General features: G+C 46.1%; 1 protein-coding gene across 2 annotated transcripts in view; it reads left to right on the top strand.

Annotated features, from left to right (window-relative positions):
- LOC307176820 (uncharacterized protein) overlaps positions 1–24673 on the top strand; it is a gene marked incomplete at its 3' end in the record, with an annotated part of 160368 nt that overhangs the window by 61780 nt on the left and 73915 nt on the right. For both annotated transcript variants that reach the window (XM_079903307.1, XM_079903308.1), the window contains exon 2: positions 15626–15791. In XM_079903307.1, coding sequence (XP_079759433.1) covers positions 15626–15791 — 166 coding nt within the window. The remainder of the gene's footprint in view (positions 1–15625; positions 15792–24673) is intronic.

The raw sequence follows: 24673 nt of genomic DNA, 5'->3' as shown, positions 1-24673 counted from the left end.
GTGACGGAGCTCCGGTGATTCATCCTCACTCTCTTGCGGGGAATCCGTGTGACAAAATGGCCTCCGTGAAAAAGCACGCACAGAAGCACGTGTGGCAAAGAGGCGAGGCAGGATGAGGACAGTTGGGTGCTGGTGGAGTCCAACCACGGTGTCCGAAGCCAGTTAACTGACCTATCCGGGTCCAGCTCCCCGGCTTTGGTCCACAGCAGGTGTAACACCCGCCCAAATATGAGAAGATGCAGAAGTAACTTGGTCATAAATGTCTTATCTCTGAAAAGAGAAAAGATCTATAAAAGTGCCTGGCTCATGTTAAGACCTTAATGGATGTTTGTGGGAAGTACTGTTGTTGGAACGAACCCAGCCATAAAAGATCTTGTCTCCCTCCCTTCCTGACTCTTAGGTAGTTAGTAAATTCAGCAAGAAAAAGAAGAGTTGAACTGCTCTTTGGACGTAATAATAATCTACTTTTGGTAGTGTTTTCCAGTTTATAGAGGGCTCCTAAATCAACATCTCTTTTGATTTCAAAACAGCACTATGGAGGCATAGAATGGTAGAGAGCGGACTGAGAGATGGCCGGTGGTTTTCAAGGTCACATAGTCAAGGCAGTGAATGGGATCCAAGTTCAGACTTCTTCCCAGGACACGTGAGCTGAAATGAATGGACCTGGCTGGTCAGTTTCATTTTTCAACACTTCAAGGGATTATATGGGTGCTCTAATTTAATCAAAAGAAGATTATAGGGAAAAACATCACATATGGTGATGATGGGGATTGGCCAACCAAGCCACCACTTCCTGAGACCAAAACGAAGGAGTGAACTAAGCCTCAGAACAGGGAACCCAGTGCCTGTGAGGAAAGGAACCTCACATGGTAGTGAGGGGCACAGGTTTGGAACCACATTCTGGCTTCACCAGTCTTGTCACCCAAACACTGGCAGTGATGTTACTATTGTAGGAGGTCAAGGCAAGGATCTCAGGGCTGCTGCATATGCTCAGTGTCTAGCACAGTGCCTGGAACCAAGTAAGTGCTTATTAAAAGCTATTTTCTATTGCTCATTTCCTTTATTTCTTCTTATTTTATCCTGTCGGCATCATCCTCTTCACTGTCATTTGCTCAGGAAAGTGCGGGGACCTCTCACAAGAACGGAGGATTTAGACCACTTTTGAGGAGGTATAGAAATCCCTGTGGGATCCAGGGTCAGCTGACATGGGGAAGGGATGGTGAATTCCTTTTTGCTTCACGTTTGAAAGCAGAGGCTGTTGTGGTTATACTTGTTTTCCACTTTCTCCACGTGCAGTTGATTGGTCCATCCATTCTTCATACATTCATTTCTTTCTTTTCATTGGTTCATCCCCAGCCATGCTCTAGATCTGAATCCCAGGCGGCTCGACCAGTGCAGAACTGACCCTCCACTGAGCTGGAGAGACGGTGCCGGGTCACAGGAACCATGGGTCACAAATGACCAGGGAGACTTTGCCCTGGGAGGCAGGCTGGGCTTGGGGTGGGTCGTCTTGAGAGCGTGTGGTGTCAGAAAGCCAGGTGGTGATACGAGAAATGGGGCTTATGTGAGTCTCAAAGGCAGAGCTGCGATCAGAGTCCGACTTAGCCAGCTGAACCAGAAGGCCTGGCCCCGGGTCTGGCTTCCTCACAGGCTGGACGAGTTTAGAATGCAGAGGTCCCCACAGGCAGAGACGTGGTGAGGTGGATGTCCGGAGGTGAAGGCCTTAGTCACGGAGGCTGGGGCAACAGGCGCCTGTCTGGTTCCCACACTGCAATCTGGACATAGGACTTGCATGGAGAGGCCAAGAGAGGAGTTCAGAATCCGGGAATCTGGGTAAGTGGTCCCACCAGACGCTGGAGGTGACCCTGCTCAGGGCGTTGAGCCCCTAACCTCCAGGCAGACCCAGGCTGGCAGATAAGTAACAATACCTTTCCAGGCAGGGCATGGCCTTCAGGGAAGGGAGCTTGCAGCTGAGGGATCGTATAGGGAATCCCTTTAGCTCTCGAATCCCCAAATGTATTCTTTATTTTTGAACTTTTTATTTTATATTGGAGCATAGCCGATTCACAGTGTTGTGATAGTTTCAGGTGCACAGCGAAGCGACTCAGCCGTACATATACATGGAGCCATTCTCCCCCAAACTCCCCTCCCATCCAGGCTGCCAACATTGAGCAGAGCTCCCTGTGCTACACAGGACGTCCTTGTTGGTTGATCATCCTAAGAAATGAGAGGTAGATGTAAACTAACAAGACGTTCAAGTTGAACAGCTTTTGATTTCTCAGCCATTGCAGGAGTGATTGACCCATCAGTCAACTCTGTCAATCACCAGAGCATCCTTTGACCCCAGAAATCAATCACTGTGGCTGCAGGTGACCCCTCTGTGTGGCCCAAACATCCCTCCTCTTATCTTCTGCTAAATCTTTGGAGCGCACCTGTGTGACAAGGCAGAATACATCCTTTGCTGTTTGTCCAGTTTCAACCAGTACTTGCTGTAGGTGAATGATGATTACAAATCTCTTACCTAAAATGTGGATGGTGTGCTATTGGGGAGAGTGGAAAATACCACCGGAGAGATGAATGAAGACTGTGGAAAATGCAGCTCAGTGGGAAGAGCACCGAGTCAGGGTCTGAGAGACCTGAACTGCATGCAGTCTTTGCTCTCCTATTAGCTGGACCGTCACCTGGATTGGTCTGAGTGTCCCTGACTCTTAAATAGGGGTAACACCTGAGTTCCTTATTTGACTGTCACAGCGACCTGATGAGATAATACAAGCAAAAGGATTTGGGAAACCAAAAGTCCTTAATTATTTCATTCAAAAGAATTTGCTAATAGCAGCCCATTGGTCGCTAACTAAATGTAGCTGGCCAGGGGAGGGTGACAGATAGGAAGGGCAAACAGAGCCGGCGTCACCCAGGGTCTTTGCTGCCCAGAGGATGAGATTGGGCCTCAACCGTTATGAGAGGAGGAAGCAGAGCTGGAAGGAGCCAGGCAGAGGAGCAGGGCCTGGGAGAGAAACTGAGGCAGGAAGGATAAGGCAGCTCCCTCAGGTTCAACAGACAAAGGTTATGTCCAGGCAGGCAGGAGCCTAGAAAACAGAGGCTCAGAGGTTCAGAAAGGGGACTGCTGAGAACCAGCTGGGAAGCCCCGCAGGCACCAGGGCGCAGGCATCTGAATAGAGAGCCGGCATTTTCCCCATTCCCTCTCTTTTCCATACAGGATCCGAAAGGCGACTGAGGAGACACCTAAGAAAGCTCTAAGTAACGAAAAAAACTTAAGCGTGTGTTAGAGCCACCTGGAGGGCATCTTAAAACAGAACTTGTGGATTTCCCTGGTGGCGCAGTGGTTGAGAGTCCATCTGCTGATGCAGGTGACGCGGGTTCGTGCCCCGGTCTGGGAAGATCCCACATGCCGCGGAGCGGCTGCGTCCGTGAGCTATGGCCGCTGAGCCTGTGCGTCCAGAGCCTGTGCTCCGCAACGGGAGAGGCCACAACTGTGAGAGGCCCGCGTACCGAAAAAAAAAACAAACAAAAAAAAACAGAACTTGCTGGGCCCCCCTCTAAAATTTCTGATTCAGTGGGTCTGGGCGGGACCCTCCCCGGGAGAATTTGCATGTCTCTCTGGCTCCCAGGTGCACATCCTCTGCTGGGCTGGGTACTTAGAGAACCAGCACACGGTGGCAGTTGTTATGAATTCTTGACCCATGAAAGAAAAGGTGAGCGAGGAAGCACGTCAGGGGCGCCCTCGCTCCCCCCGCCCCTCCCAGTCACCGCAGCAGGCAGCAGGTGTTTTGACCTGGTTCCCCTGCGGGCTCAGACCCACCCAGGGGCGGAGCCCTGGAGGGCATGGGGGCAGGGCTGCCTCTTTCTTCTCCAAAGCCTGTAGATCTTGGGCGTGGTCAGACCCCCTGCCGACGGCCCGGTGCCCCATCCGCCTTACGGATGCTCAGGACAGGTTAGAACTGCCATTTACGGACGCCAACAGTGTGGGAGTCGTTTTTTCTTTTTTGGAACATCTGCAAGTAGGAGAACGTGTGCTGTATTATGTTAAATCTCTTCCCTGGTGCTTCGTCTGCTTTCTTCCAGGCTTGAGGGTGGTTGTGATTACCGGGTTCCATTTTCTCACTTTCTGAGCTAGTCGTGCACCTTCAGCTGGGGGAGGTTGGGGTGGTCAGTTTACCATCCATCCTGGATCACCCTCTTGGCACAGCCTTAGCAACGTGATTGATAATCCAGGGAGGTCCTTCCTCCCCACCCCCCTTCCTCGCCTTCCCCCCATTGAGACCCACAGAAGCGCTACACTGTTCATTCACTCTTTTCTAAATGCTCTGGTGGTGGGGAGAGGCTAAGTGGAATATAAGAGGAAGTAAATTGTTACTCAAGCATAGAGGATGGAGCGGGGGTGGGCGTGGCCCGGGCGGGGAAGTGTCTCTCAGCGAGTGCCTCCTAACTCTGGCTGCATCATAGAATCACATCATAGCTTTTATAAACATTTATGCTCAGGATGTGAGATTCTGATTTAAGTTCATCTGGGATGGGACCCCTGGCACTGGCAAATTTCAGTCTCTTCAGGGGATTCTAGTGCGTAGTCGAGCCTGAGATCTGCCGTTTCTAAACCAATTTTTCTAACCATACCTGGGTGCTGAGCACAGCTGCATGCTTGTATCACTTCCTTTGAACAACCACGAGCCACGCTGAGGTGGGCTGGAGGCTGCCACCTACGGGGTGGGTTAGAAGTCAATGCCACAATCTAAGTTTAGACAGGTAAGGCTAGGTGTCTTGAGACCAGGTGGGCAAGATCAAAAATGCAAGTTCAGAGAGCAGCAAAAAATCCCCAGGCTGAGGATGACAGAGGCTGGGACCAATGCAGGAACGTGAGCTGTGGGTTTAATGCCAAGAGAGCAAACTACCAAGGTCAGGTTGTCCCAGGCCCATGGAGGCAGCACAGGGTTAAAGCTTGATTCGGCCCAAGCCAGGAACTCCAAATGTCCCATGTTCTGGGATGGAATCGAGTGAGTGGGACTGAAATCACCTGGGATGTTCACAGCCAGCATAGGAAATACGGGAAGCCAGGATGTTCTTGAAAGAAGGGAGATGAAAAATAAAAAGTGCAGAGGAAATGGTTTGCTCTCTATCATGCACCCTGTTGTTGTTTTCATCAAACTGACCAAGTGTCTCTGATGTATAGAATCTTGTTAAAATGGTGCCTCTAATCTAGTAGGCCTGGGGTGGGGAGGGCCTGAGAGGCCCAAGGCTCTGCATTTCTAACAGCCCCCCAAGTGGTGCTGACCTGAGGACCGCTCCTGTGCAGCAAGAACTTGGAGGACGGGAATGATGTCTACTTAAATGCACCAAAGAACACCTGGCAGAGACGTGTTTGGTCACTCTGGGTGTGGAGGCTGATACATGATTTTCCTCAACCCTCGGATCATTTAAGGGAGTCTATGGTTTTTCCAGAAGGTTCCATGTTTTGGAGAGAAGTAACTCTCTGCAGACGTAAGTAGAAGGACAGCATCATGCCATAAACAATGTCTACTTTACATCACCCCCTCCTTCCCCCACGCGTGTCCCTTGCAGAAGACGGAGCGCCTACAGAGTGAGTCAGGCTTGAGCTGACCTAGTGAAGCAAGAACCACCAATAAGTAACCTGTTACCTGGGGATAGCGCAGCGATCCTTTCATAAATGAATGTCAATGGGGTATAATTTTCTGCTGCAGCAGAATTTCTACACCTGACAGTATTCTTAATCTACTTTAATTAAGAGGTTAATCTGTTGTAGAAATTGCTTTTCTCTGAAGCCACCTGAAATCAATTTAAACTCAATTACAAGTGGTTAGCTATTGTTTATGTGGTTAAAGATTAGAGAATACATTTTTGCTTGTCAGGAACCTTCAGAGCAAATTTTGAATGTCACGATCAGAGGAGAGTCTGAATAGTTGAGTGCTCTTTAATGGGCATGGAGAAACCATTAGAAAATGTAATCAGTCCTATTTGATGACTTGACCTTGGGACTCTGCTTGAAAAGGGTCTAATCATGTCTGTCCCATAAGTGCCACCAGGATGGCTCTGCTGAAATTAATTGATCATTACGTGCTTTCTGAGAGCCTAATATACCCTATTTGATGGAATATAAATTGCAGAAATAATCTGTAAATTATATAACAAGCTTCAGAATACATTTGCCCTCTGTCGCTTTAGCACAGATTAAATCTGACAGCTAGTTTCAAAATGATCAAAAATCGCTTAACTCCTCCAATAGTTTGGAATGCTTGAGTTTTACAAAGAAAAAAAAATATATTGCACGGCATGTGCCCAGTCTGTAAATGTGAATTACAATCCGTTTTTCCATCAGTAAAACATAGAGATAAAAAGAGGCCTGAAAAGGTTTTCTGGGGCTTGAATGCATTATTTTATTCAATTGCTTAGTAAGGTACTTAGCTGCTATTAAAAATTTGGATGTGTGTCAGAGACAAGGAAACTGTTTTGAATCCTCTCCACTTCCGCACTAAGTATATGAAAGAATTGCGTGCCTCTAATAGGCCAGCCAGCTTGCTAGTGTGATGCCCCGTCGTCTGGTTGGGCGATCCACGATGACAGCGCCCTCCACTGCTTATCGGTGGGTTAAAGGTTTCTTGACATCCTTTCAGGTGTCCAAATGATGAATCTAATTTACCTCCTCTGTTTTTGTGTGTTCTTCTGGAATCAAGACCTTCTGCCATTATAGCGTACACAATCCATGACGTTTTGGTTAAAGTTGCAGGAAGCCTTCCTCCAGAACACTTCCCCCCTCCAGAGAATTATTAAAGGAATTTTCCTTTGAGCTGACACTTTTCGTGTTTGAACCAAACCTTCCAGGATTTTCTTCCATACGTGGTGAATGGTTAACTATTGAGTAGAAGTCCGTTATTCCTGCTTAATTGGCATCATGAGAGAGATCATATTTTTGGAGCCTGAAAAAAAAAGTGTGATGAAGTGGGCACAGAGTAGTGTTTTGTATAAGAGACTGGGGCAGCTCCCTAGATGGCAGGATGGTAGTAGGTTTTCTGGGAGTTGGACCGTTGAAAGGTAACATCTCTTGGACGTTGAGTCAGGGGTGAAGCTCAGCTATAAGGGCCATATTTATTACGTGAGGGCTCTGGGTCAGGTGCCAGCTCTGTCCTTTAATAATTGTGAGCCTTTGGGCGACTTCTTAGCTTCTTAAAGCCTCAGTTCCCCCAGCTGTAAAATGGAGATAATAATGAAGATTAACGGCAGTAGGGTGTATAAAGTGCCCAGTAGAGTGTCACACACATACACTTACTAAGCTCTTCATCATAATTAAGCAAAGCATAAAATGATTTGGTGTCTCTGTTTTCTGAGCCCTAAATAGGGGTGCATGATTTGAGAAAGGTGGTTTTTCCTAGCTGGTGAAATTTTTGATATGAGGAGTCTTACAGTGTTACCGAAAGGAAGCGGTCTTCGATTTTTCATTTCACAGACACCCTTTAGGACAGCTCCCTGTGGAGTGAGGATGGGGGTGAGGGAGAAGGAAGATATTTAAGACAAACTCTGCTCTGGGAGCAAGGCCCTGAGCTGTAGTCTTGGCTCCGCCGTAAACCAGCTGTGTGAGGTTGAGAGCAAGGGGTCCCTCCTTCTCTGGGCTCAGTTTATTTGTGTAAAACGACAGGGCTGCACAGATGTCTGTTAAGGTGGCTTAGAGCACTGAGATTCCACAGTCCTTCCTTGCTGGCCATCTCTGTAAGACCATTTCCTGCTCCACACCCAGGAAATGGTTGGAGAGTGGGCACACACAGGGCAGCCTGGACGGCGCGGTGACCCCATATCTGCATGTTTCAGCCTCGTGCCGCCTGACCCCTCCGCTCAGGGCACACGTGGTCCTATGTGGGTGGCCACATGTGGGCGGCCATTCACTAAGGAAGGGTCACACAGCCTTTAAAAATCATGTCTGCTTTTGAGAAACATACGACGAGAATCCTACAGTCCTCGATTCCAATCAGCCTCCTCTACTTTATGATTTGGGGGGCCTGCTCTGCTCCAGCCCATCCCACCGCCTTCTCCAAGGGGGACAGGTCACAGGAGAGCATCCTGAGGGCCAGATTCAGCCCACGGATGATATGATTGTACCCCTCCCCCCCAAGAACTTCCACCGCTGGAGGAAGTTGGCAGCACTTAAGAATCGGAGGATTTCATCTAGAGCTCAGAGTTCCAGCTTCTCTTGAAGAATAACAGAGAAGAAACTATCAGCAGAATTGCCTCAGAACGATGGCCTGATTCTTACATCAGAGGGTGAAGAGTCTGTGGCCAAGACAAGAAAAGGGCAGCACCCTGACTCTGTCCCCTTGAACCTTTTTTTTTTTTTGTGGTACATGGGCCTCTCACCGCTGTGGCCTCTCCCGTTGCGGAGCACAGGCTCCAGACACACAGGCTCAGCGGCCATGGTTCACGGGCCCAGCCACTCCGCGCGGCATGTGGGATCTTCCCGGACCGGGGCACGAACCCGTGTGCCCTGCATCGGCAGGCAGACTCCCAACCACTGCGTCACCAAGGAAGCCCCCTTTGAACCTCTTTGAACTGGCACAGACCATGGTGTCGACCAGTCACCCTGAAACCCTTATTGCAAAGGAGGCTGTTGGAGAACCTCACCCCGCCCCCTGGCTTGCTTCACTCCTTCAAGTTGCCTCCACACCTTCCCAAGGGCGTGTCTGTGCCCCTTCCGTGGGTTCCTCTCTCAGAGTTCCAGTTCCTTAAGGGTCAATCCTCATGACCATGCAAATTCCTCAAAGAAGGTCCGTGCTTTGGGATCTAAATAAGTTATAGGGACTCCCCTGGCGGTCCAGTGGTTAAGACTTTGCCTTCCAATTCAGGGGGTGCAGGTTCTATCCCTAGTTGGGGAGCTAAGATCCCACGTGCCTCGTGGCCAAAGAAAAAGAAAACATAAAACAAACAACATTGTAACAGATTCAATAAAGACTTTAAAAATGGTCAAAATAATCTTTAAAAAAATAAATAAGTTATACATCACTTTGTAAGAGTCTCTGAGCACACGTTTTGTTATGAACGGAGAGGAGAGGGTTTGGGGACACAGAGGTTCTAGCCTGGGCTAGAGGATTAAACCAAGAATCTGGGAAGTGTGGGCAAGAGGCTGCGACAGGACGAAGGACCGGCAGCTTTCACACATCTCTCTGGACTCAAAGTTCTGGAGGTCAGCAGGAAGCAGGTGAAATGGGGAGAGACATGGTCCTCTCTCTGTAGAGTGATTCTCCTGCTGGTTTCAGGTGCTGGTCCTCCTAGCCCTCTGCTATCTGCAGGAGAACAGAGAATCCTCATGGGCAACAGGACAGTGGAGAGGAGGTTTGGAGAAACCTCACTGCAACTCATTTTAGGTCAGAAGCACATGCAAATAGCACGCTGCCCCTGGACCTGATTTTCCTCAGATGCTAAGTCGCCTTCCAGCTGTGAATTTCTATGATTCTGTTTTCCTTTGCTGTCCCATAAGAACTGTGCCTTTTGGCCCCATGTGAGGGTTCATCCGAAGTGTAAACCCGCATGCCCATGACACACCATGGTTTGCCAGTCAGGCCACAGGTGTGTCCTGTTGCAAGCAGTCCTGAAGAAATTGTACCCGAGAGCAGGTTTGTATGATATTAGAACCTCAGCATCACAAAATCCAAGCTAGTGATGGACCACACCTCCGGTGGCTCACGTCAGCCCACGGCATTGAGTGTGATGTGCCGGTCAATGACTGACCTCAGATAGAGTCAAAGGCCATGACGTCAATATCTACAGAGTACCCTCAGTCCAATATTCAGCATTACCTTGAATCAAGTCATTCACTTGAGAACTCAGCAACTGAACCGAATGCAGGAACAGATGCCCAACGAGGACACGTGCAGACAAAAGGAAATTCCGACCGAGGAGATAATCTCCATCGATTTACTCACACAACGAAAGGTTTCACTCCTGCACGAAATACTTTAACAGGCAAAGGTTTTCTGCTTTGTACTCTAAACGCTGTACCTCCTTTTCCCTAGAAATAGCAAGCTTACTATGTCACACTAAATTCCTTCTGCCCGTTGAATCGTCTGGCATGGAGTTTTGGACATTTTGTCTAAAAAGGAAAAAAAAATAGGTCATTTGCTTTTTCTCTCCATAACTCTTTTGTTCATTCACTGGGTACTTCAGCCAAATCCTATTGAAGGAAGGAAATGTGGCTTACGCTGCGTGCAGATGTGATGTGAGGCTTGCGTTCTCCAGTAAAGCTGTCAGAATATTTTATAAAAACTAGCTGCATCCTTATGCAACCATCCTATCTGTATGTTCTCCTCTAACCTTTTGTGTGTCTGTTTATATGGTTGTAATAAAAGTTGGCACATACTCTTTCATTTATCCTTTTAACTCCATGCGTTAGTTACATAGGCTTCATTTTAATGAGTGGAGAAGAATCCTTCAGATGAATAGAAATACATGCCGTTGTGGCAGAGTGCAGAACTGACCCTCATTCTTCACCCCTCTCTGTTTCTGCATCCTTTGCCATGTGATTTCGTTGCCCCTCCCAGCAGGGGCTGGAGTTGATTTTCCAGCCCCTGGAAGATGGGCTGGCCTTGTGACTTCACTCTGACCACCCAAATGTAGCAGAAGCAAGTGATGGTGTGCTGATTTCAAGCCAGTGCCTCAAGAGTGCTTGAGGACAAGAGGCCTTGAGTACTTCTGCTCGCCTTCTTGGAACCCTGCTGTAGACTGCTATCATGAGAAAAATCCCGAGCTAGCCTCCTAGGGACTAAGAAACCATGTGGAGTGAGGGCCGGTCATCCCAGCCATTGCAGCTGCCCCTTCCTGGACCAATCAGCTCCTGGTTATATGTCACCTAAAATCATGGACAGGTAATTTAAGTATAATAATAAAAAGGATGATGATTATTGTTTGCTAACATTTATTGAAACCTTGTTATCGGTGGTCAGTGAATCTGCTTCCTTCCTTCTTTTTAGACTTAATTATCCCTTTATTTACTAATTCCCATAACGAACATTTACTGAATGCCCTTAGATAGGTGTTTGGTTAGATTCATTCAGTCACTGATACCTCTGTGAGCTGGGCAGTAATCCATATGTTGGGGATACGACAGTGAACATAAAAGCCCCGTCCCTGGGCTTCCCTGGTGGTGCAGTGGTTGAGAGTCCGCCTGCCAATGCAGGGGACACGGGTTCGTGCCCTGGTCCGGGAAGATCCCACATGCCGCGGAGCGGCTGGGCCCGTGAGCCATGGCCGCTGAGCCTGCGCGTCCGGAGCCTGTGCTCCACAACGGGAGAGGCCACAACAGTGAGAGGCCCGCGTACCGGGGGGGGGGAAAAAAAAAGTATGTCCCTGTTCTTGGGGACTTTCCTGGCGGTTCAGTGGTTACGCCTCCGCTCTTCCACTGCAGAGGGCACAGGTTCAACCCCTGGCTGGGGAACTAAGATACTGCATGCCACACAGCCAAAAAATAAAAAGTCCCTATTCTTAAAAAGTTTACATTCTAGTGGGGTGGGGGACAGGCATAGACAAGTCTATGGCATGTCAGGTGGTAATAAGTGTCATAAGAAAAAAAAGGGAAGAGTGATAGGGACAGAAGCAGAGTAGAAATAGTAAAAAATGTTTTTGTGAAGGTGATCAGATAGAGTATAAATATAAATTTTTGTTTTGAAGTCTTGAAATTGTTAGAGGTTTTTTTTTCTTTAGAATAAATTCAGATAATCTAAATCTCTTTAGGGCAGCATTTCTGAAATTTGGTCCCTAACCTGCTAAAATCCCCTCTGCTATGTGTTTGCACACCTTTAGAGATGGTACCTGGAAAAGGAAAATAGTCTAAAGAAGCAGGAGCATCTGACCCTGGAGGTCACCTTGTCCTTAACTTGTCAGACACCGCTTGCAGCCAGTCTGACGTCAATCAGCAAGGCCTGACATATGATTCATCTGTGTTCGTACCATTGTTGGTTCCTGTTATTGTTTTTCTCCTCACATTGTAGTTAATCATTTGTTTGAGTTTGGTTAAACACTCACGTGCCTTATTAGGCCTTTTCCTACAGTTTCATGTGGGCCAAACCCTTGGTGAAAATGTAGGTATGGGTCAGGTCTCTATCAGGGATCTAAGGCCCCTCTCCCGTTCCCAAGGGGGCCAGCGCGCTGGAGTGACAGGTCAGAAGGAATAAACCCAGTTTGTAAAGCAAAATCACAGATATCCATAGGTTGGAAGACAGAACGTGTCTTTCTTCCTACAAGCAAATTTTAGAGAATCTTGAAGCTTCTCTTTTTCCTCTGAAATTACTCTCAAATTTTAAAAGAATTCGATCCTGAGCCATTGACCTGAATCCACTACAAATAAAAAGAGAAGGGAGGCCAACGAGGATCTAAGGATAAACACAGAAAGGACAGAGACCAGACTCCACCAGGATTTCAAAAACCCAGATCTGCTTACAAAGCACGTTCTAACCCGAAGTTTCTGAGTTGACAAGTTACCCCCTAAGATATGCAGACACAAAGGGAAGAGCTTAATGAAACTCTCCTCCTTCCTAGCCAGGGTAAGGCACAAACAGCAGGAGACCTTTAGCAAGTTTTTCTTCCTTTCCTTTCCTTTCCTTTCCTTTCCTTTCCTTTCCTTTCCTTTCCTTTCCTTTCCTTTCCCTTCCTTTCCCTTCCTTTCCCTTCCCTTCCCTTCCTTTCCCTTCCCTTCCCTTCCTTTCCCTTCCCTTCCCTTCCCTTCCCTTCCCTTCCCTTCCCTTCCCTTCCTTTCCTTTCCTTTCCTTTCTTTCTTTTTTTCCTTCCTTCCTTCCTTCCTTCCTTCCTTTCTCTTTCTTTCTTTCTAATATCCTCCCTCTTAGCTTGACGGCAAACAGGACAGATACTCTGGCCCTGACTTCTCCTTCTGGATTTGGAAGCCTTCTTCCTACCCAGTTGTCAGAAGTCTCTTTGTCCTCAAACACAGAAAGAGGTAGATCTCACTACCATCCACAGTATATTTCTGATCGGGCTCCAAATGAAATTCCAGACCAGCCTGGAGCCTCTCAAAGCCAGGCCGAGCCTAAGGCTGAGCCCTGCTTGCAGAAACGATGAATGACTTGCGGTAATCACCCAAGTTCAAGGAGCCTGCAAACTCCTGAAACCAGGCTTTGGAAATGAAGAAGTTTCTCCTGTTAGTTCATCTTGTCACCATCTGGTTAAATTTTATCATCCTTACTGCTCTATGATTAATTTTTTATGCCATAGATTTCTGCCACTCAGTTGTAATTACTGAGAACAGGAAATTTCAGCGGGACCAGATCTGATTATTCGGAATGGCAAAGTTGGAAAAGAGTTCTTTAAGAGACGTTTCTTGGGATTGTCAAATTTCAAAAGCTGAATGGAGCCACTGAAATCAACTGGTTCAAAGAGTTCACTGATAGATGAGGAAACCTATGAGAGTTAGCCCAGCCGGTTGATAGCAGAGCAAGGACAAAATTCCCAATAGCCACATCCCTGGTCCAGTGATGTTTATACCAGGCTCCGCTGCCTCGAGAGCTAGTTCAAACCAGAAGCAGCCACTCCTCTCCATTTGGGTGGGATCATCAACTCCAGGATGGAATTTGGTCAAATGTCTCATTGCATCATCACATCGCTTTGAAACTCCAAGTTCTTTGGACACAGAGTTCTTATCTACATGATGTGAACCAATAAATTCTCTGGAAAAAAAATCAGTCCAACACTTGGCTGGTGTCTTGGAGGGGAAGAAAGAAAAATTCGGTGATTAAATTTTTCAAACTGAATTAAGCAGCTGTGCTTGCATCCTGTGGACACTCCTATTATGCCTGGACCAAGCTGTCCGAAGTCGGGGTTGGGTCACAGAACTGTATGGAAATTGTACGGTGGTTCTGTCATAGCGGCAAGTGACGTATCAGCCCTTTGTTGCTGTCCAGGGTGATGGGGAAGCTCCAGGTTTTAGTCTGCTGATTACTAAACTGTCAGGCTACGTTCACTTTTGAACAGTAGAATGTTTTTTTCAAGTAAAATAGTTATGTGTCATCTCTACACGTAAAATAGATCAGGGTGACATTTTATGCTTAAAATGATACATTTCCCCTCTCTAAACACAATAAATGAGAAAAATAAAATGGCCTGATTGAACTAACATTTGCACTTGTGAGTTAGAAGAGTCATTTTTAGTCTCAGAGCCGCGTCAACACGTGATTCGCCTCCCTATGTGGAGGTATTGGCACCATAACTGATTCACCCGGTGCATCACGTGCTCAGCCCACGGTCCGGCTCATGGGAAATATGAATACATCAATGACTCTTAGCTTGTGAGCTTCAGAAAGGCAGGAGCTGCATCTTAACTCGCCATGTATCCGCCCTTCCCTGAAATCACCTACTGCCATCCGATGAATGTTGGTTGGATTAGGAGGTAATGAGTTGGTACTTGATGACGTTGAGTAAGAGTGGTCCACGGGAGAGCTCAGAGCAGCGGAGGGCTGTAGCCAAGTCGGCGAGTCCAATGGGATGCTCTAACTGCAGTGTGATGCGTGAGTTAGAGCCGAATGTGTCAGCCTGCTTCATACAGATTCTTCCTCCTTGCGGTGTGTGCAATGAACGGCATTCTCTGGTCCATGTGGTCATCAGGGCAGGGACATTTTTCAGCTCCTTCTCTAGCCTTATAGATTTTTATCTCCTCTGTGGGCCTTTGGGCCTCTTCAGATCAGCGCCTTGATTTGGACCTTCATCATCTTTCACCTGGACTGTGGCAGTGACACTCCAAGGAGAAGTATACCTGTCTCAAGAGTCTACCTTTGCCAGTTCGTGCTGTGCTGTGTTAGAAAGTTTATTTTCTAAAACTCAGATCTTGTCAATGAACTCACCTGCCTCAAAGCCTTCAATGGCTCCCTAGTGTCTGTAGGTTAAATTTCAAACCCCTTTACAGGGCATTCAAGGTCATGCTTTTCCTTCACTGCCACTGCCCCCCACCTCATGTGACCATTAATTTACCTCCATGGAGGAGACAGTTCTCTCTGGGGCCTCTGCTCCTTTCCTTGTGTTATTTTCACCTGAATGCCCTGGCACACTCTTTGCCTTTTGTGTCTGTCTCCCAGTGGAGAGCACTGCCCATCACGACAGGTAACATCTCTCACCATTCTCTTCCCCGTGTTTAGTCCAGGGTCTAGCATGAAATATGTATCCAATAAATATTTGTTGAATGAATAAAAAAATAAAACGCTGATAACTATGATTTGCGTTGAATTAAAAATCAAATATCTTTTCATTACTAGAAGAGTGAGATGGCTCAGTTCAGTTCAGTGCCATACATAGTGGGAAACGCAAAGAGTGATATGCAGAATCTCTTTACTTTAGAGGGTCCGTTGGAAGCAATCAGTGATGGCAAGAAATATGAAAACGATCAAAAGAAAGGGGCCAACTAGAAGAGGTAAACCCTAGCAGTGATCTTCTTACTGAATTCCCTGCCTGTGATTTCTGTCCCCTCCAATCTGTACATGTTTCTCAGATTCATCTTCTCAAGTACCCTTTTGCCTCTATCAGCTCTCATCTTAAAAACCAAATGTCCTGAGATCCTTGTCACCGACAGATAGAAGTCCAAACCACTTATTCAAGCCATTTATTCCTCCCACAGGATCCAGTCTTTGGCTGCTATGACCTGCCCTTGTGGGATTCTGTCTTGCCCTGGGGAGCTTCTCGCCTACCACCAGGCTGTGTTGGTCCATTCTTGGAAGGATGCTAAGAGCTATGGAAACCGTGAGGCAGCAACACTGTCCTGGGAGCAGTCATCATCTGCACAGGTATGTGACACCTCAATTGTCTGATTCTCAGGAGGCAGGTCTCAGTGTCATATACTGAACACTGTTTTCTATTTCTCTTTTTTTTAAGTTCTTTTCTTAAATTTATTCTTGATTTTTTAAGCTGAAATATATTTGTGCAAATCACCCCCTCATAGTGTACAGTCAGAGTACTTCTGCCTGCAGGAGCCTCAGGAGAATAACTGGGGTTTTCTCTCCTGGCCTCTCCCCCTACAGTCAGGATCTACTCAGATACTATTCAGCTCAGCTTCCATGTCTCCCAAAGTCTGCTCCCTCCCTACCCTCCAGCAAAGATTCTAGCGTTCAGAGCTGTGAGAATCACCCAGGAATTGGTTAAAATGCATATTTCTGCGCCTTACCTTGGAGAACTCTGCATTGTAGATCAACATTCTGGCTGATTTTGATACAGGAGGTTCACTGCCTACACTTTGAGAAACATCTTAAATGTGGTCATCAACAATTCTGCATGCATTCATTCATTCATTCATTCATTCTTGTATCTAGTCACAAACACAGGTATTTCTTCTACAGCAGAGCTTTTTAAAAAAATTTTTATTTTATTGATGTATCGTTGATTTACAATGTTGTATTAATTTCTACTGTACAGCAAAGTGATTCAGTTATACATATATATACAGTCTTTTTCATATTCTTTTCCATTATGGTTTATCACAGGATATTGAATATAGTTCCCTGTGCTATACAGTAGGACCTTGTTGTTTATTTATTCTATATATGGTAGTTTGCATCTGTTAATCCCAAACTTCCAATCCATCCTATCTCCACCCTCCTCCCCCTTGGCAACCAGCAGTCTGTTCTCTATGTTACAGTAGAGCTCTTATAACAAGACTTGCATATGATGGGATCAATTAAGAAGAATGAGTTACATCTAATGTTATTAGTTATAAACAATTGTCTTCTAAATCCAACCAGTAATCCTATATCCTTAAGGAAAAAACAATGCTCAAGTCTTCCCCACACAGCTGCTTGGAAAAGCTGTGTGATTTATTTGTCCCTCAGTGAATGATAAGAAAATATGAGAAATCTGCCCTTACACGGTAAGGGGAAAAGAAATACCCCACTTAAGCTAGGTGGATGGATTTGCTCCATGATGTTTAATTTTTTAAGCTATGCTCTTATGCATATATTTAAAATTCCCAAAGGAAAAAAATAATTTTGGAATTGCACATCTGAAAACTTAGCCTAAGGCCCTAATATGATTTTCGATAACTAAATATGCATTAGGAACACAACCCTCAGAGTACAGAGAACAAATTGTATTGGTTCATTGAGCCTACCGAGTTCCAACTACTATGGTAGAGACACAATGATAGCATTATCTACAAACTTACACGACTTACTTTCCTGGCTTCAAGGGTTTTGTCAGGGTTTAGTGGGTGGTGACCTATGATAACCATATTTTCCCATCTAAAATCATACATGGTCTTACAAATTTGAAAGTGAGATTATTCTTAAAATCCCTGGACGCATGTTCCTCTTTCCACATGAATTCACCAATTTGGACAGACTGATCTCTTCACGGTCCCTAACCTTGTCCCACACCTTCCTCCCACCTCTCTTTAGCTCATGCAGTTTCCCATTCTTGGAATACCCTCCTTTCTATTGTTCTAACCACCTAAGCCTAACTTTTATCCAAGATCCAGTTAATGTTCTACTACTTTGTGAAGTCAACCTAAGCCATCTCAGACCACATTGAACTTCAGCATAACTCTATCCCTTATTGTTTACACTCTTACTTGGCATTTCACAGATGCCAAGGCAGCATTGCAAACCTTCTTACATACAGATCCCATCTCCCCAATTACACTACTGCACAGCCCTTTGGAGGGCAGTGATCATGCCATAGGTATCCTTGCATTCACTAGACTGATATAGGATCAGACCTATGGTAGGTGCTCCTTAAATTTAAGGTATGAATGAGAAAGCGGACATCGTCTTTATTCTTCATGTGTGTGTGTGTCCGATTTTCTCTGTGGTTGACCCATTCTGTTGTGCAGGCTCTGAATTCCACTCAACGTTCTATGACATCTAAACTTTCAGTGATGGGTATTGTCAAGTTCAAAGCTATCTCCTGGGGTAACGTGCATTTCAAATCAAGAGCCACAGACTCATATGCTTTCTGGGGCCAGTCAAGGAACCTCACAGGACAGTGCCCACCCAGCTCCGTATTCTTGCTATGAGGGAACACAAGCGAAGCCCAACCTAGCCGTCAGAGCGGAGCGTGTTCATGCCCAAGGTGTACGCCACTAGGGCTCTAGCTCTATCAGCAATCCATGGTCTTTGATCTCACTGCTAGGACAGTTTGTTCCCTGGTTAAGCCCCTCTTGCCACCCTGACCGGAATGCAAATGCCTGTCTGGACCCAGATGCAAAGGCCCATCTCCAGGTCTACCCTAACCTTGGTTGACCTTTTTGCACAGAGTCAGATTGAGTCTCCGTTATCAATAAAGTCTCTCCGGGCAAGGCTTTTTGGTGGCTTCCACCTCTGCCCGGAGTTCCATGGCCAGTGGTGCTCTTCAAGCTCTGACTCTCTGCTGCCCTCCACAGGCCTTGGACCTCACTGCCGTTGCCATTTAGCCTGGTTAACTCTTGGCCTTCCGGATGAGAGAAAGGTCTTAGAGCCTGAGATAGATTAAGTATTTTGCGTCAATTGCTTTTGTGTGTTTGGTCATTCATTTTTGTTCTGGTTATGTGCGGGTAGGTGCTTTCTTCTTGACTTACTTGCAGTTATTGTAGGTGCTTTCTGTTTTTTTCCGCTTCTATACCTACCATCTTTTTTTCCTTCTATTTAAAAGAGCAATGCTATGAAGTAGAAGTCAATTATCTTGGTAAAGACAGTATGATTTAACTGAAAGCATGTGACATTTGGAGTAAGACAGATCTGAGTTTTAATCCGGACTCTACCAGTTACTGGCTCTATGAACTTGGGCAATATTTTTCTGTTTTGTTCCTCTCTGAAAAGGGCATTATGTAATCATATGCAAGCAAAACTGACTCATAGATGGTGCTTAATACTGGGTTTTTCCCCCCTTCTTCACGAGGTGTTTTCACTTTGAGTAAGGTAGCCAGTCGTCAGCTTTCTTGCTATAGAAATTAGCAGTCACTGCGTGGGAGACATTTGTATTTGACTTCTCCCCTCTGCTCACCCCCCTTTGTGTCTTCAGTCTGTGGTCTCTCAGGTTCAGGAGAGAGAATACACATCGGGCAGACGTTTAGTCAGCAAGCCCAGCACTTTCTCCCACTGACTAAAGGACCTTACTTCACCTGCAAGCTCAGGAGCCATCCTTTGACTGTGAGCCACAACCCTCATGAAGTGTTAGTTATATGAAAACTAGGCAGACTGCTGTGTCCTGTTAAACAAATCTGGGTCTGGAAGGGCTCGTTGGAAGGCTAGGTGCTCGTTTCTAAGGATAACAGCCATATGTGATTCTGCTGCCAACACTGGTCCAAGGCAAGACCTGAGCTCCATGACCATCTGTTGAATTTTCACTGTCAGAGATTTTACATATCATATCGTTGAATCATCAGAAGAGCCTTGTGTGTTAGGCTCTCATTCCCATTTTACAGATGAGGCAACTGAGGCTCAGAGAGGTGGAAGTAACTTTCTCAAGGTCATATAACTGGTAAAGGTCAGAGCTGGGATTTGAAGCAAGGTCTGACTGAACACAAGGTGTTGTGTTCCACTACCTCTAAAATTAAGGGGTCTGAGAGCCAGCCAATGGGGAGGGCAACCTGAAGGGATATAGGTCTTCACTTGGCTCCACAGGGAGACACAGGTATCGGCACCTCGTTGCTCCATGGGGGCTCTTAAAGGCTAGGTTGAAAGGCCGGTTTTAACTATAATACTGTACAATAATAATGTCAGATCATAGCCTTTTGTCTGTTGCTGATCCAGTGTTGATTGATAGGTTACATTTTTAAAGATTGCATCAGTAATTCATGCTAATTCATTACTCCTGAATTAGCGTAATGCTTCAGATCATCTTGTTGTAATTCAGCATAATTATCTATAATTAAAAATAAATTCCTGTAAGGTGAGAATATTAATTCCTATCCAAATCTCTTTATTTCAGTTGTGCCTATCAACCATTACCCAACTCTCACTCAACAACTCTGAACACTTACTGTGGAACTGACTTTGCTCTGTCCAGTGAGTTTACACTTCCTACACCATGGCACACTCTTCTCTCTTTGGGTCAGCATTTCTCTGTGTATTTTGCATTAGTAAATGTTCTTAAAGTTCATAGCTTTTGTTTGTTGTGGTTTGATTCACTCAGAGATTCTGATGAAAGCTATGAAGCACATTCAAGGACAAAAACACACAGGTTCATACGCATAGATTGTGCATGGAATTTCAGGATAAGTAAGGATGCCCTAGGACCTTCTTAAGTGGGGTCCCCAGACCATCAGCATTAGCATTGCTGGGAGCTTGTTGGAGAGGTAAATCCTTTGGCCCTAAATAAGAAACTCTGGGTCTGAGGACCAGTAATCTGGGTTTTAACAAGCTTTCCAGGTGACTTTGATGACCAAAAGTTTGAGAGCCCTGACACGAGGAGGAGTTAAGAACCTTGCCCTGGCAGGATGCCATTCACATCCTGCAATAAACATCAGCTCTGTGAGTGCAGAAGGGGTAATGTATCCTTGCAAGCTCTGATCCCGTTACCTTCCCTGGGTGCTAACGACTGCTTCGTGCTCAGCCCAAGGATCCATTTGCTCACGGGCAGCAAGGAGGGGCCTGGTGGCACCATCGCTGAACCTGCTGGGTGCCTGGGAACATTCCAGAAGATTCAGGTGGTGATAGAAATGGGCAGGTCCTCTCCCTGGGTCCCTACCCATCCTTAGATTGCTCTTCAGCCCCACCTGTCCTGATCTAGGAATCATCCTTGCCCTTGAGGCCAGAGTGGTCTCTATAGCAGAGCCCGAGTGTGATTAGTGAGAACACAGTTTGGTGCTTAGAGTTTCAAGAAGTCAACTTTTGGAGTCAATCTCTAATGCAGGAAATTTGACCTCTCATCCAGGTAACTTGGTCATTAGACCTGCGTTTTTAACTTTGTTTCCATGTTTAAGTTTTATTGTGTGAGGAGAAATCACTTAGATTCACAAAAAAGTTCTCACCTGAGGCCTGAATCTTTCTCGAGTAAATGTTTTGATACGTGGTTTATTGCCCCAATCAGCCAGTTATTTGTCCTCTCCCAGCTCTCATCCCTTCTCTGCCTAAACCCACCCACCATCCACGCAAATTTAGTTCAAGGAATTGAAAAACATATAAGAAGGTTTTGTAAAGTGAGCTTCTATTCAGAGATTTACTGGGCCTATGTTTGTGTGTCCTCTTTAAAATGGGAGAACCTTGAGGGAGTCATGTGTTTAAAGTTTTTCATTTTACTATTTCAGTGCATTAGAATTTACCCTGAGCATTGCAAGGAAGGTGCTTATAGGAGTATGGAAATGGGATTATTAATTATGTTGACCAGTTGGCTTCTCTGTGTTCAGTGGCCACATCGCTTAAAAATTCATGTTCTTCATTTCAAGGAAGGACCAGATTGGAGAATGTAAAAAAAAAAAAAAAATTAGGGGCAGAGTTGAGATAACTTCAAAAAGGGAATCAACATCCTCTTTGTATAAGCCCCTCTGTCCTGAATGTTTCCTCACCCTTCTGGAGACAGTCAACCTTCTATTCCTTCTTTAAGACTCAGATTAAATATTATGTCCCTTTGTACTAACACTGTCTTTGCTTATACTTTTATTGTACACTTACAACATTGTTTTGTAAATATCTGTTTTTAGGTCTGTTTTCCTGGCATTCTGGGAGCTCCTTAAATTGAAGCACTGGGTTTTATTCATTGCTTTACCTTCAGCACCTAGCACATCAGAAAGCTCAACAAGCACTCCCTGAGTTCAGAGATGTTAGCGCACAGACGATTGTCCTGTAGTGCAATGGGGGGCATTGAGGGAGAGGCACGAAACCCACTTTTGCCTAACGGGCAGCTTAGTAGATGCAGTCAGAGGCTAGCGACTTCTCTTAGTCCTACTGGCGACCAGGAAACCAAGATCCCTTTTCACAGAGAATCCATTCGCTTCCTACACTGCAGGAGAACTTACTCTCTGAAAAAGAAAAAAATAGAATAAAATAAATAAGAAAAGAGGTTATTTAACTGAATATTTGAATGGGTCTCAAACTGCTAAGTGCTTTATAGGAATCTGAAAATACAAGTCCTCTGACTTTGCATTTCCCTCCAGCTGATATCCCACCTCTCTTCTCTGCTGAACAGCTGCTTCCGTTTCTTCAGCCCCATCGGTCCATTGAAAGGGTTTTTGCCACGATGACCAGTGGTGACCCTGGCGCTCTATCTAGGAGTCTGCGATTCTCTCCTTAGCTGACTTCTCAGTGGTACTTAGTGCTGTGGGTCACTCCCCGCCTTTGGAAGCTCTTCCCTTCTTTTATCAAAGCACCTATTTTTGTAACTATTAAAAAAAAAAAAACTAGTTGTTTCTTAGAAGCTAGCCTGCCTGACTATTTTAAAGTCTTTGTTAGTTGCCATGTTTCCTTCATGTGAATTTCTCCAACGGGTTTGGAGGAGAAAGGGGGCATTTCAGTGCCGGCATAACCAACGCATTCCCATTTGTTCACGACTCCACCCAAACCGTTTCCTTGTAGCTCTTCGAGGTGACATTCTCCTTTCCAGCCCCAGGGCCTTTACACGCTCCACCTGGCGGCCTCCCTTCCCATCTTTGCCTTCAGATCTCAGCACAAACATCCCTCCTCCTGGGAGCCTTTTCTGGCCATCTGGTCACCTCCGTGCTAGGTTCGTTTGCTTTATTACTGTTCTGCCAGGACCAGGTACTCTTCCTTCAAAGCACTTATCCAAGTGTCTAAAGGTAAATCTATTTCCGGTGGTATGATTAATACCTGCCCTCCCCTCGATGGTAAGCTCCATGAGGGCAGGGACCTGGTCTGCTTGCGTAGAGTGAGTGCTCAGGAACTGTCGGCTAATAAGTAATGTTATTATTTCATTGAATCTGTAAAGCAATGCACAGACCTCTGACCTGACCGTTCTTAGGGGGCTCCATCCCCCCTACCTCGGCATTCTTCCCCTAACAATAAAGTAGAAACATCTGTCCTTTTGTTTCAGTCTTCACCAAAGGGAGGAGAGCCTGCATTTATCTGGCAGGTTGGAGAAAAGCAACTCTGTTACATACATCTGCCTCGTCATGGGCCATGCCCTGCTCACAGCCTGCTTGTCCAAAAGTTTGTTAGGGCGAGTGAGTGGTCATGGGTGACTCCAGTTGGCTTGTAATGAGGTGGGTAGATCTGCCTGTTTCCAGGGCGAAGCCCATTGGTCGACTGGTCTGAGCCATTTCTGCAGTCGAGCTTTATCAACCAGTCTGACATTTTGACTTCCATCTCTCTGACCTTTTAATTTTCTCAGTGAGTCAGTACTTGGGATGCTAAAACTTCAGTGTTAATTTAGTCCTCTAACAAAAATGGCAGGCTCCTTGGATTTTTTTTTCCTTTCCCTGTTATAACTGATGCCCTTGTTTCCTGAGCTGACTAGGTCAGAACAGTTTTTCTCTTTTCTACAAATCATGGTATAAATCTTACTTTCATTTTTCCTTGGAAACTCCTTCCCTAGTCAAGTAGTGGAAGTTTCAATAACTCCTAATGCCATCCCAGAGTCACTGATGAGACGAGTCTTTCACATCTCAGCTGCCTGCCTCACCCCGACTTCTGGTAAGAGAGCTGTGGCTGGCAGATCACGCTCTGAACTTACCAACCATCTCCCCCGCCCGTGGAAACCGAATGACCTGCAGGTTAGGGGCGATTGGCCTGAAGGCAGAGACTCAAAGGAATCAAATTTCTACCTGGCTTGCAGCCTGTGAGGTAGACTGGCACAAAAATCAGTGCTCAAAGAAGGTCAGAAAACGATTAACCAGGCCAAACAGAATTCTTCTCAGAGAGAACTGAATCCGAAGTGTAGGCAAGCATCCGCTAGCTGGGAAGGAGGACCCAAGAAGGGAAGTGCACAACGAAGCTGGAATCTGATCATAACTGGGGCTTGGTAAAGGGGGAACACCAGAGAGAGATCGCCGATATCCTGCTGCTGGTTGCTAGATGGATAACCAGGCTGCTAGAACTGCCTTGGATTCCAGGTGTGCCCGTGCTCCGCATCCAGTACTATTGGGAGCCCACGTACACCTTTGTCCTTTACAGCCAACAAAACTCAGCGAAGGCTCTCACAATTCCGGATGGTTCTGTTTGCCTCTCCTGAATTCCCTTTCTGTGTATCCAGCACCCTCGAGGAAGCTTCTACAAGGTATTCCTTAGCACAAAACAAGAGCATGTCTCTATTTCCTACCGAGCAACTCTATCCATGGTCTTGGTTTACTCCCAACTTCACACATGACCTTGTTGGCCACGGGAGCCCATGTACGCGATGTGGTGGAATAGAGCAAATGGCGTGGGGCAGAGGTGGCAGACACACAGCTTGCAGGCTGATCCCAGCCCTTCCAATGTGCCTGGTTTGCTTCACACATATTTGTAAGAAAAAATTTTGAATTCATTTCTCACATTTAAAAAGATGGAGATTCCCCATAAAAATCCAGATTCCTAGATTCCCTGAAAAATTTGAACAACCCTCCACAGCACTGGGCCTCCTTTCCCTGAGTGCAGCCATTGGTCAGAGCTGAGTAATGGCCTCCCCTTCCGTTGAATACACCCTTAGCTCTAGTTCATCCCTGACCTGCCTCCATCACTTATGTGCCTCTCCGGCCCCTGTTGTCACTGGACTTTGGACTCACCGACAGAGAAGGAATGAGGGAGCAGGTAGATGAGGAAAAGAAGCAGTT

Source organism: Stenella coeruleoalba (assembly GCF_951394435.1).
Source record: "Stenella coeruleoalba genome assembly, chromosome: 18".
Taxonomy (NCBI): Eukaryota; Metazoa; Chordata; class Mammalia; order Artiodactyla; family Delphinidae; genus Stenella; species Stenella coeruleoalba.
Note: the sequence above shows the minus strand (reverse complement) of the source record. Positions and strands in the feature narration are given on the sequence as shown.